Below are 13,420 nucleotides of genomic sequence, written 5' to 3' on the forward strand. Positions count from 1 at the left end.
CAGAGATAATATAAGAATACTGTCAATTTGAACCTTTACATTGGTTTGATTTTTATTATTTCAAATTTATTTATTTTAATTTGATCAGTAAAAGCATATTTATCATGTACAAAATGATGTCATGAAGCGTGTATACATTGTGGAATCCTGAAATCTTGCTAATTGACATAAGCATCATCTCACATGGTTATCATTTATGCAATGAAAGCACAACGTTCGTTCTCTTAGCATTTTTCAAGAATACGATATATTGTCATTAACTATAGTCACCATGCTGTACAATAGATCTTTTGAACTTATTCCTCTTATCTAGTTATAATTTGGTTCAATTATTATTACGTCTCCTATGTACGCACAAAAATGAAAAAGACAAGAATTAATTCAATCTGGCTTAAAATAAAAGAAAACTGACTTACCAAGTGTGTTTCTTTTGGGTTGGAAGTGGGACATCCAAGAACCATAAACATGATTGTGGTTGTTTAAACTTCAGGAAGAAAGATGTAGGCTCATCAGGCGGTAATACATTTTTTTTCTTTTCTTTTACTTTTTTTTTTTTTTCAAAGGAATGCTACATTTACTTGAGAGCAGACTTTCTATAAGCTGTTTAACTTCATTTCTTGGCTCCTATATTTCTTTAAATCTGTGGATGCAGCTTGAGATTATTTTAAATTTATAGATACAACATCTGTCTCCTTGGATTTTTTAAGCCTTCATTAAACTGTGTGTGTGTCTTCATAGATTTAATGTCATTATCTTCAACATCCTTATCTGAATATTCTTTAAATCTTTCTAGAGATCATTCATTGAATTCTTCATATCCCCAAATTTGAGTAAGTATATTCTTCAAGTCTTTCAATGGATACCCCCTTAATTTTTCTTGACATCTTTCTTATACATTTTTATAAATCTCTTCTGAGTTCTCCTTTGTATTCCTCTTTACTACCTTTTAAAAATTATTTAATTCTTTGAACCCTCTTGGTTTCTCACAAATTCAGTTGCAGACTACCACTATTGTTTCGTCAGATATGCTTTTGAATTATTCTTGCAGTGTGAATTCTAATCCAAGTTCTACTTGCCCTTCTTCTTTGCATCCTTCTTTGCATCCTTCTTTTCATCTTTCTTTGCATCCTTCTTTGCATCTTTCTTTTCATCCTTCTTTGACTCAGCAGATTCTTTGTTAGTAACTTTCTTGGCATCTTTCTTGGCATCCTTCTTAGACTCTTTCTTGACATCATCCTTTGAGTCACTGTCCGTACTACTGGGCTTCTTATCTTTCTTACCTTTTTTACTCTCCTTTGCATCTTTCTTGGAATCCTTCTTGGCCTCCTTTGATTCATCACCTTTGTTTGCATCTTTTTTTCCGTCCTCATCCTTTTTTTCATCTGCTTTTACGGCTTCTAATTCTGTGCCTGAATCCTTGCCCTTCTTTGAATCCTTTTTGCCTTTTTTGCTATCTTTCTTTGTACCTCCTTTTTCATCTTCAGATTCTGTTGCTGAGTCTTTGCCTTTCTTTGAATCCTTTTTATCTTTTGTGCTATCTTTCTTTGCACTTCCTTTTTCATCTTCAGATTCTGTTGCTGAGTCTTTGCCTTTCTTTGAATCCTTTTTATCTTTTTTGTCATCTTTCTTTGCACCTCCTTTTTCATCTTCAGATTCTGTAGCTGAGTCTTTGCCCTTCTCTGCAGCCTTTTTACCCTTTTTGCTATCTTTCTTTGCAACTAGCTTTTCATCTTTTCCTTTCTCTTCATCCTTGCCTTCCTTTGAATCTTTTTTTCCTTGTTTTAATTCTGATTCAGAATCTGTTGTGCCCTTCTGTGTTGTCTTGTCTTCACCTTTTTTACCAATCTCTGGGGAAAAATATTTAAATATTTCTTAAAATGAGAAAATCCAAACTTGATAAAATTCTAATAGAAACCTAATCAGAAAATTACAGAGATAATACAAAAACAGTAAGTTCTCTCCACCTGCGGCTTTAGAATCCACCTTGGCAGCATGAGTTGGTTTGAGAGGCTGCCTCCTGGCAGCTAAATAAACGGATGGTCTCTCAGAAATTCTCATTAAAGAACGGTACATCCATAATGGTTGTCTATGACCTCCTCTAAATTTTTCTTCATCAATTATCTGAAAGATTGGTTACAATAATGATGAACAACTTGTGGGTGAATAACACAGTTTTTATTAGCATATCCCAAATATATTTTAACTTCAACCGTAAAAAGATTTTAGCTTTTGTTAAAAAATGGGGAAGTTTGAGATTTCATCCTTTATTTTATTTTTTTAAAAATTTTCATCCCTTTTTTAAACTAGTGAATAATCATGCCTCATTTGGAGCTTACTTTCAGATTATAGGATCTTCATAGTTCCCTCAGGATTTTAGGTTCTAATTGGTAGACTCATGGTGTATCTTCACAATCATAGGAGGCTTTTTAAACTCTATGTTCTTGAGAATTCTTGGAATATCTTGCCTACCTTCTATTTCCAGGTATATCAGAAACTATTCTCTAATATCTAATAGTTTCAGGTTGAGACATATGTTAGTCTGTTTTTATTTTCAGAGTCTCTGGAATTTAGAATGCTACTCATGGATGAAGATAAAAGCCTGAAACTCCTATTGCTTGGCAGACACGAATTGAGTATCATCAGATTGGTAACTGAAATAATGAACTCTATAACAGGGAATATTAATTTGAGAGAAATTGTGCATTTTGTTTTCAGCTTTGAATTAAATATGTACAAAACTCAATGGCAAAAATAGCTAATCTTTGTACCAATATTAACAAAAATGGGAAAAAAATAAACTCAGGAAAAAATGAACAAGAACTTTGTTCACAATTAATGGGTTACGTTTTTAAAAATAAGCAAGTTAATGATACATTTATTTTGTGAAAACTTTTCTTTGAACATATGCAAATCCCATGTTGACTCCAGAAACATTGGGAAATATTTATTTTCCAGTACTCTGAATCCTGAATTCCATATTATGTAACTGAGGAAGCATTAAAGGTATAATGTAATCCCATGACTCAAATGAGGGGTTTCTCCAGCTGTAGAACATTTCCTGAATGTTCATACTAACTCTAATATCAGTAACTCCATATTTTTATGCTTCTTGGAAACAATTTTTATAATATGGGGTTGCTGAAAAAGTAGTTAATGTGAAATAAAGGGGGCAACTGTATACAGTAAAATGCAAATAAAACATATCTACTTTCTTTAAGTGGTAGATGTTGAATCACCTCTAACTGTGCTGTTCAATAGGGCATTTCATAGCCACATGTGAATTTACTTTAATTCAATGTGATTTAAATGTAAAATTCAATTCCTTAGTTGCACTAGCCTCATTTCAAGTATTTAACAGCCTCATTGGACTCAGAGATAAATATTCCCATCATTGCAGAAACTTGTTGGTCAGCTTTGAACTATAACACATACAACTATACACGATTTCACAAGCTTACTACTCAGTGATTACTTAAGACTAATTATAATTACTTACTGTGGTTATAATTATTGCTAAGTTATTACTTATTACCGATAATTATATAATCTTTCCAATGCTTACAGGAACCGTATTGTCCCGTATTTGAGAAGGTTTTGATCTCCTTTTGGTTCCTGGCCGTTGTGGTTTGGGAAATAACAGGGCAAAGTGTTGCTGATTCCATGATTTTTTGCTTAATTCACTGACTAAAATAAGGAAGACAAAACACACATTTTGGAGTGAATAGAATTTCATCAGAGCTGAAATGGCATTACGTGCAACATATATCATGTAAATGAATAAACAAGTGATTCAAATTATGACTTCATTTGTTTGGTAATGTTTGCAATTTTCTGTTATCAATATGAGGAAATAAACATTGATTTTTCTATTTTGAGCAGTTTCACAGATAACTGTGCTAGGTAGTCATTGCAAAACTAACATAGCTATAATATAAATGGGAAGATTCAGTTTTACTGCTTCCTTTTAAATGTGTCTCTTCCAGTCCAGGTATTTGCTTTATGCTTTTCGTTAGCATACAATTTTATTAATAACAGAAAATAAGTTAACTGCTTCTGTAGCTCCCACAGTACTTAGCACAATGGCGGCATAAATATTCAGTAAGTATATGATTTAATCTAAGTGCTAAGGCTTAAGATCTCCTTAATTAGTAATAATTTTCCAAAGTACAGGAGTAAATGCGGCCGGGCATGGTGGCTCACGCCTGTAATCCCAGCACGTTGGGAGGTTGAGGCGGGCGGATCACGAGGTCAGGAGACCGAGACCATCCTGGCTAACACGGTGAAACCCCATCTCCACTAAAAATACAAAAAATTAGCTGCGTGGTGGCGGGCGCCTGTAGTCCCAAACTACTAGGGAGGCTGAGGCAGGAGAATGGCATGAACCTGGGAGGCAGAGCTTGCAGTGACCCGAGATCACGCCACTGTGCTCCAGCCTGGGCGACAGAGCAAGACTCCGTGTCCAGAAAAAAAAAAAAAAAAAAAAAAAAAAAAAATAGAGTAAATTCTATACACCCAAGAATGACATTTTATAGGTAATATATTTTGTAATGGAAATTGACAAAAAGTCTACAGAATGGTGACTGGGTGGGTGAAGTAATCTGGAAACTATAATAGAAATGATTAAAGATATTTAATTTACCAATGAGACCAAGGAGAGATTTCAGCATTGTATTTAGATACATGCAGCTTTTTAATGTGTGGAAATAATAGACATTTCTATGAGTTTTCTAAAAATCGGATCAATGGGAAAAATGTACAGAAGAAAATTATATTTAAACTCAGTATCTGAGGGGAAAGTACTTGATATTTGAAGTTATTCAAAATCAAATGCCTTTGTCTTGTCTAGTAACTAAATTTGGCGCCAATTATAAGCTGGATATAATCTATCAGGAATGTTGTAGAAGAAATTCCTGACTTATAGGAAATTTCTAAATAACAAGAAGTTATTTATCCAATTTCTACATTGCTTTTCAACTGTAAGATTATCTGATTGTATGAATTCTAACATGTAACTATTTCCGGCTTTCATATACTGAACATATTTACTTAAACTTCTTTGGATTCAAAACAAAGCAAAATATATGTAAAAGGTGTTCACTGTGCCTGTAAGAAAGGTAATTATCAATTTCATTTCATGGCAATGTTTGCTTCATCACTTTGAATGGAGGATAATACCATAAAATTAAGCACACATGTTTTGCAATACATATTGAATGCTTTCTTACCTGGAATGTAATTATCATATGGCCCAAAGTTTACTCTTTGGCTATTAAAATAAAAAAGAAAGGTTTTAGTTAATTTATATAAAATCACTGTTTTAAATTGTCATTAATATACTTCAGTACTTGCAACCAACAACTAGAGAACTATTTTACAATCTCAGATATCTTTTGTTATATAAGATTACTTCATCTCCAAGATAATAGAGATAAGCAAATGTGTTTTCAAACTACAACAGTACTAAATAATGGTTGGTCAAACAAACTATATATACACATATGGATCACAAATATATGTGTGTATATTTTCAGATGTACACTTTGTTTATATATGTGTGTGTGTGTAAACAAATTGCACATCTGAAAATATACATTTACAAAAAAATACAAAAACACAGTTGAATTATTTTTCCCAGTTCATGCTCCAAATTCTCTTGCAATTGAATTTGAAAAAAGGTATCACTTTGTAAACCCTATGCTTACGTAAAAGCATATCCTCAAAATATTCTCAAAACTTCACCAAATCCAAATGATTAAATGGCATATGTGTGCACCCATGAATTTGTGTGTACATGTGTATATGTCAGTGTGCATAAGGAATTTTATTACTTTTAAAAGAAAATCTGAAAAAAACCATATTGCAAATTGTTTTCCATTTATAGGTTCCCATTTGTTTTATTACTAGCTAAACATGGTTGTTCCCATGAAGGAGTGTTTTACAATCCAATTTTTATTTATTAGTGATGAAGACAAATCCTAAGATCTATTAGAGAAATATTACTTTACATTGTGTCATTATATTTTGGATACAGAGCCATGGTTGGTCATGAGTGAGTTTGAGGCTTATGTGCTCATACACAAACACATGTGGTGTTTATTTGACAGTGTGTAAAACCTAAGGTTTACGCACAGAAAAGCAGTGTTTTGATACCTTGACTAAAGAATGAAGCTAGCAGCATAAAACGTGGCACATTTTTTCATGCTATAAAATTTTGTATTAGCTGAATAATATTTAATATGTTTTCACCAATAAGTTATCTAGCCTATCATCTTAAACTGAGTACATGCAACTAAATTACTTGCCCCACCATATCTGAATCTCTAAATTCAGATCCAGTCAAAGTACATTTATATACTACTGAAGAAATGTTGATGTCCAACGATGATTATGAACTAACTGCATTATTCCAAAAGCTCTCAAAGAGGAAAGATTTCAAGTTCATGAAACATTTCTAAAACTGAGATTTTCAAAACAGTACATTAAAATGATCTGTTAATTTCTTCTTTAATTTCTAGGACATATTCTTTAATCACCCAGCAATTGAATTTGAAATCAATAATAAAATTATCTAGAAAATATATAAACATTTGAAAAATAAACAGCTCCTTTTAAAGAATCAGTGGTCCATAAGGACCACAATGAAAACCTATTTAAAAAGAAGCAACTTAACAATAAGATAATATATGAAAATTATAGAATACTGCTTAAAAGTTCATAGATAATAACTTACAGTTTTAATATATTATAAAAAATGTTTAAAATCAATGTTTTAAATCTCTCCATTGAAACTAGGAAAATAGTATAAGAAAAGAAGTAGAGGAGGACTAAGTATGTTCCAACTCATTTTTGAGGCTAATATAAATAACCCAAATCCTTTTGAGGTCAATACTAAAAATGCATATTACAGATGAATATCCCTCATTAATATGGGCACATAATTTCTTAAAATTTAAAAAATCATACTGACAAACATATAAAATTGCTAATACATCATGATCATCTGGTTTACTTTCCAGAATATGAGGTCGGTTTAACCTAAAATCAACCAATGCAATCATTCCAATTGACAAAATAAGTAAAAAAAAAAAAAAAATCACCTGATCATTTCAGTATGTGCAGAATAATTTTTGAAAGAAAGTAGTTATATGCATTCATAATTTAAAATTCTGAGAAAACTAGCAGTAGAGAACATAGTCCACAGATGGATAGAATACATCTAGATAATGCCTATTTTTAAAATCAAACTTAATGGAGGAATATTGACTGTCTTTCCTTAAAAATCAAAAATAAGGCAAAGATAAAGCTACTATATATATTCATTTAAATCCAGATTGTATTTTGTTTCATAAAATAATGAAAGCACTAAAATTGAAAAGGAAGAAGTAAAATTGTCTTTAATTTTAGGGGACACAATTGGGTAAATATGATATCCAGTGGCATCTATAATAATCATTGTTAAAGCTGCCAATCAAATGTAATAAGTTTATATGATACAGAGTTTAATGAATTATACTTGTTTAATGATTATATGATAAATAGTTTAAATGAAGTATATTTCTATATACCAGGAAAATTAGATAAAATTCAGGAAAATTAATTAAAACTTGAAATAACACAAAAGCAAATTATACAGAAACAAGTTATTAAAATACATATAAAAGCTGCATAAGTGAACTAAAACTTTTCCTCTAGGAAATAAAGAAAAGGAGGAAAACAAAAGTAAAAGTCCACAGAAAGACAAAGACAAAAATGTTCATAGCAATTTTATTCACAATACCCTCAAACTAAAAGGTGTCCATCAATGAAGGAATGGATAAACTAAGTGTGCTATATAAATGTAATGGAATACTTCTCAGCAATCTAAAGGGATCAATTACTTATATGTGCAATATGGAAACTTTAATGAATACAAAGAAATATTATATTGAAAGAAAAAGTCCAGAAATACCAGCACATACACAGTACAATTTTATTTTATTCATTTCAAAAATAAGCAAGACTCTATGTGGTACTGGACGGCCATTGGTTGGAGAAAAGCAAGTTGGATTGACTGGAATCCGTCATAATGTATCTTTTTTGTGTGATCAATGTTTTCTATATATTTCTTAGTGTTTATGAGTTTAGAATTAGTGACAGTTCAATAAATTTTAACCTCTTGCATTTTTAGTGAGATTCATTTATAAGAACCAAAACAGCAATAAACCAAATACTCTTGCCCCTACTCACTATGTAAATGTGTGTGATAAGCAATTAGAGCAATTTGATCTTCTGGATTTGATAGCATTTTCCCACTCTTTCTTTAAGTCTGGCTGTGCTGGTGAGAGCATCTCTTTCCTTCCGTCTCTGGTATAGTCAAGTAATTATCTAGGGCAGGGTGCATTTGCATTCAATTTTTGACATTCTTATTGAAAAACCCCAACAGACTGTCATATTAAAAAATAAACTGTTAGTGTATCCCTTATTTTATTTTTCATTTTGAGATATTTTATATGAATGTAAATGTATTTTCACAATTTTAAATTAAATCCCTAAGATCTAATTTAATGACTTAACCTACGAAGAGGGAAAAATGTGATTATTAAGTCAAAAGGTTATTGCTGTTGTTTAATAGGACTAATGCTTAAATTAAAGTGTCTGGATGTATACAAGGAAACATAGTAATTAGTGCCTCATATTTACCAAGATTAAATGGAATGTAGAAACTAAAATTCCACCTTCATTTCAAGCTTATATATTCAATCGCTTCAAAATCATTTTCAGTAACTGCGTGTTCTGAGGTAAAGAAGGTTTCCCATTGTCAACCATGTAGAATATAATGTATTTGCAACTTAGAAAACTAGGATTAAGTTTTCTTAAATAAAAAGTAGAGATGCAAGAGACATGGGGGACTTTATTTCTCAAGAGAAAAATCTATTTCTGTTCTATCAGTATAAAAAAGGGTTTTTTTTTTTAAAGGGGTAAACATTTAACCAAGTTTATTTTTCTGAGTATTTTTCCTTTTAGTCTGAATTACATTTTAATCTAAATACAAAATACACCCATCTTTACTCTTGCCTGTAACTGTATCTCTGCTTAGATGTGTTTTTAAAATGCATAGTGGATTCAAAGTCAAAGTATTTAAATGTTATATCTCCCCCAGTTACATGTGAGTTGTTCATAGACCTCCTGTTTGTATGCATATTGCCAGATATCTTGCCAGTAGACTAGATTTTTGGAATCTGCATCAGCTGCAGGCAAAAGGAGACCATAAAAGACATGGTAGAAAGCTTTCTAGGAACTGACTGCAGCCTGAGCCACTCTTGTATTTGCTAGAGGAGTCTCTGTGTAAAGGCAAGGTCAACTGCCCCAGGATTATTGTCTTGCTGAGGAATGGCTCTGTGTGTAGTAAAATTCTCTATCATTCTCTAGCATTTTCTGAAGCAGTATTTCTTAGCATGGGTTTATTTGAACTCCTCACCCTGAGAACATTTTGCAATATCTGAAGATATTTTAGTTGTCACAGTTGTCTGTTTGTATGTGTGTGTGATGATACTGGCATCTAGTTGGTAGAGACCAAGGATACTGGTAAACATATTATAATGTATCTTACTATGGACAGAATGCTGGATCTCCCCTACCCCCAGGACCCTCTAATCCTCTATTCAAACAAAAAGTGTTCTAGACTACAATGTGAGTAGTGCCAAGATTGATAAACCCTTCTCTACATCAAGGTGAATCTCTAGACCCGGATAGGAAGAGATGAGTTTAGTAATGCTACTCAATAGAGAGAAAAATGTAAAATACGCATTAGATATGAGATCAGGAAGCTAATATTGGAATTTTAACTGTTCATATTTTTAGATACCCTATCTCACATCAAATATTTGTGATATCCTCTCCTACTTGTTTCAGAAATCTTAGTTCTATTCAACTTTAGAAACGGGCTGATTTGACTAACACAACCTAAATTTGAGGCCAAGGCTAGAAGAGATGAAACTGTTAAATGGTGTAGCTCAGGTATGGATAGAGCAAAGGTATTAGAGAAGGAATAAGTGGGAAGGGAAAAACTGAGTTCAAACAGAAAAATTTTCTTTATCAGATACAAGTTGATAGCCGTAGGCACAGAAATGTTAAGTCCAAAACTAAGGCTCTGCCATTCTTAGAAGAATTTAGTGAAAAGACAAATGGAGCTGAAAATTAATTTTCTGCATCTTAAATTTTGTGTGTTAAATGAATTGGGAGCTGTCACTTGAACCCAAAGAAACATGCTAATTTGTTATTAAGATTTTTTATGTGTACTTTTGTGGTTAATGGTGATGCCATTTGATTATGAATTCTATCAGTTTCCTCCTACAGAAACAAGAATGTTTTGGGATTACACTAGAATAACAGGATAAAAAATAGCCATAAGACCAAAAAGAGGTTTTTAACCATTGTGGTCAAGTTCTCCGAAAGCTATTTGATGCTCATGATAACAATAATAGCATAGACATTTTACAGTGCTTATATATTTTAAAGTAATTAAAATAGTGTATATTTTAAAGTAATTAAAATATAGTGTAATTCTGCCATATTAGGTGAACACGGATTACTGCATAGTAGGCATCAAGTTACTCAGCTTCTAAAGTAATCATGACAAATGCATTTAAACCTTTACCAAAAATTATACTTTAATGATTGTTTTATACAAAGTAGGCACCAGCATCTATAGAAAGCCAATTTATTTTCAAAATTCATGTTTTATCTTTCCTTTAACAATACTGCTAAATGAAGGCCCACCCATACTTTATATTGCAAAACTCCATTCCTTCACCTTTGTTGCATGTCCTCTGTAAAAAGGTTTACAGAATTGAAATGTGTTCTTTACCTACCTTATTTTGACACAGAATAAATTAAGCATAAGTAAGCTACTGTCATATAATTTACTTCTCATGTCTGGATTATCTGCTTTACATTACAAAATACTTTCACATATTCAATATTTTGTAAGAGGGATACAATTAGTATTCAGCTGGTCGTATTTGGATAGAGCTGTCCCATTTTTACTAAAGGTTAATACTGTGATATATGCCTCCTCTAAAATTCAGTCACATTCCTCAGTCACTATTACATACACAAAAATTATTCACAGAAATTTCCAAGGGGTTCCCTGACTGAAAATCATGAATTATTTTATTTTATATCACCCAAAATGCAATGTGACCAAAAAAATCAAGTAAGACTAACAGTAAAAAAACAAACAAAAAAGACTTATTCAAAGCCAGGTATCTATTTTACTGAAATGCATGCACTAACGATATCTTAAATTAAAAAAAAAAAAATCTGTTATGTCGCTTGAGAATCTTTGTCTGCTTAAACACATTATCTTTTGCTTATGAATGGCACAATAATAATATAATTAACATCTCTTCACACTGAATAAATTAAATGTAAAGCTAACGAGTATTTCAGTTATTTTAAAACATAAAATGTGACTTACAATCTTGGGAGAGACATTTTCCCCACCTATGACTTGCCAGGACTTAAGTATTGTAAGTTCAGACTGGTGATGTTGAAAGGTGACATCATAAAGAAGCCAAGAGCACTTGGAATTAAAGGAGTAAAACAAAAGGAGACACCTGTGTTTTATGTTCTCTAAAATTCTAAGATTAATATTTACTTTCACTTATTATTACTGACTAAATCTAGCTGGGGTTTTAAAAGTAATCAATTGATTTTACACTTTAATAAAATATTTGTTTTATTTTTTTTCATGTAGTTGTAACTTATTGACTGATAGGGAAAAAAGGTAAGTCTAAACATTTATCTGTGAGAATCAGCTGCAGTCCTGAATTCCGTTTCATTCCTGTAACTTTTGTTATATCATTTGCAAAACTTTACATGTCTTTCTCTCATTTTAAACTTATTGTTTGCTCATACACAAAATATTTTAAACAAAGCTATATGCTTTTTTAAACTTATAAACATATTGATATATCTGAGATAGTACATTTTTATTAAACTCACGATCTTACCCCATTAGTAAACGAATACTAGTACTATATAGAGGGGCATTTAAACATGTTGCTCTTGTTTAGCTCTTTTTAAAACGTCTTCACTATTTTTTGTCTTAAAGAAATAATTTTGTTAAATATCAGCTACTATAAAAGGTAAACTACAAAAATATTAGTAGTTTGACTGAAAGTTTCTAACCGATCTTACACAATGATAAATTATAGAGGCACTGGAGCTGGGATGGGAGCCTTCCATAATTTGGATTTCTATGATCTGATTATTTCACTATCTGACTTAAGGAGAATATCGACGGAAGTTTTCCTGAAAAGTGATAGTTTAATAAGCAAAGTATAATTTCTAATTTTATAATATTTTGTTGAGCATTTTATAGTCTATAGTGGCTTATACAAATATTAATATCTAATGCATTTACTCTATCATCATACATTAAAATCTAAATCATGACTGGGCAACCAGCAATACTTGTCTTCTGTGTTATCATCTCTTTAATTAATCTCTTATTGTCTTTCTTAATTAAATGTGTATGATCTAGTAATATCTTAGAGAGCCAATGATATTTTTATAATGAGCATGTGTCAGTCTTCTATTACTACATAACAAATTATTACAGATTTAGTGAAATAAAGCAATACTCATTTTTAATCTCATAATTTTATAATTCAAAAGCTTAGAGGTTTAACTAGGTCCTCTGCTTAGGGTCTCACAAGACTGAAATCAAATTGTCAGCTGAACTATGTCTTACCTGGAGACTCAAAGAAGGAATCAGTGTCTAAGCACATTTCAACCAGTGGAATTTAATTCTCTGTGGCTGTAGTTCTGATATCTCTGTTTTCTTCCTGCTGTTAGCTATGAGCTGCTTTCTGCTCTTAGACACTGCCTAAATTCCTTCTCAAATACCGCCCCCTACATCTTCAAACCTGAAATATTTCATAGAGTCCTTATAGTTAAATCAGTCTTATCTTTTTTCAGCCTTCCTAACCACTATCAGTTGAGGAAAAACTTTGTTTCCTAAATGGCTCAAATGGTTAGATTCAAGCAACCTAGATACTGTCTTTATCTTACTGATCAATTGTACTTCATAATGTAGCATATCAGCGGAATGCTATCTCCTGTTATTCACAAATTCTACTCACACTCCGAAGGAATGGTTGTTGAGAGCCTTTCTTAAAATTTTGATACAACATATCCAATGTTAAGACGAAAAGTCTATTCTAGAATATGAGGATTAATAGAAATATATCAAAATATATCAGTCATATATTTATCTATATATCAACCATATAAATATATATATACACACACACATTATATATTTAGATATTGCTAATGTCTATCCAGCATCGGCACTATAATCCTATATTAATGTTTTTGTGGTGGTTTCTAAGCTTAGAAATCATGTCTTCAAACATAAATATTCTACTTTATA

At 31.5% G+C, this 13,420-nt stretch overlaps 1 protein-coding gene across 2 annotated transcripts; it reads right to left on the reverse strand.

The window, feature by feature from the left end:
• Positions 1-417: 417 nt before the first annotated feature.
• Positions 418-11,512, reverse strand: CYLC2 (cylicin 2). 2 transcript variants are annotated; one of them, XM_045372844.2, is made up of 6 exons: positions 11,459-11,475; positions 5,226-5,266; positions 3,563-3,684; positions 1,965-2,121; positions 1,590-1,847; positions 942-1,505 (listed from the first exon to the last, which is right to left on the reverse strand). In XM_045372844.2, exons 1-6 carry the CDS (start codon positions 11,473-11,475, stop codon positions 1,069-1,071), a joined length of 1,032 nt encoding a protein of 343 aa, XP_045228779.1. In that variant the 3' UTR covers positions 942-1,068. The 2 variants fall into 2 exon arrangements, with proteins under 2 accessions (XP_065387145.1, XP_045228779.1); XM_065531073.1 differs by having other exon boundaries at positions 418-1,847; positions 11,459-11,512.
• Positions 11,513-13,420: the final 1,908 nt, after the last annotated feature.

The sequence above is a fragment of the Macaca fascicularis genome, chromosome 15, assembly GCF_037993035.2.
Source record: "Macaca fascicularis isolate 582-1 chromosome 15, T2T-MFA8v1.1".
In the NCBI taxonomy this organism is placed as follows: Eukaryota; Metazoa; Chordata; class Mammalia; order Primates; family Cercopithecidae; genus Macaca; species Macaca fascicularis.

Bases quoted from the DNA above. Each gene is read 5' to 3' on its own strand.
- CYLC2 (XM_065531073.1), bottom strand. The intron at 3,685-5,225 runs GTAAGAAAGCAT...TCCTTATTTTAG, and splicing joins ATATGATAATTACATTCCAG to TCAGTGAATTAAGCAAAAAA. The intron at 2,122-3,562 runs GTAAGCATTGGA...CCAATCTTTCAG, and splicing joins TACGGGACAATACGGTTCCT to ATAATTGATGAAGAAAAATT.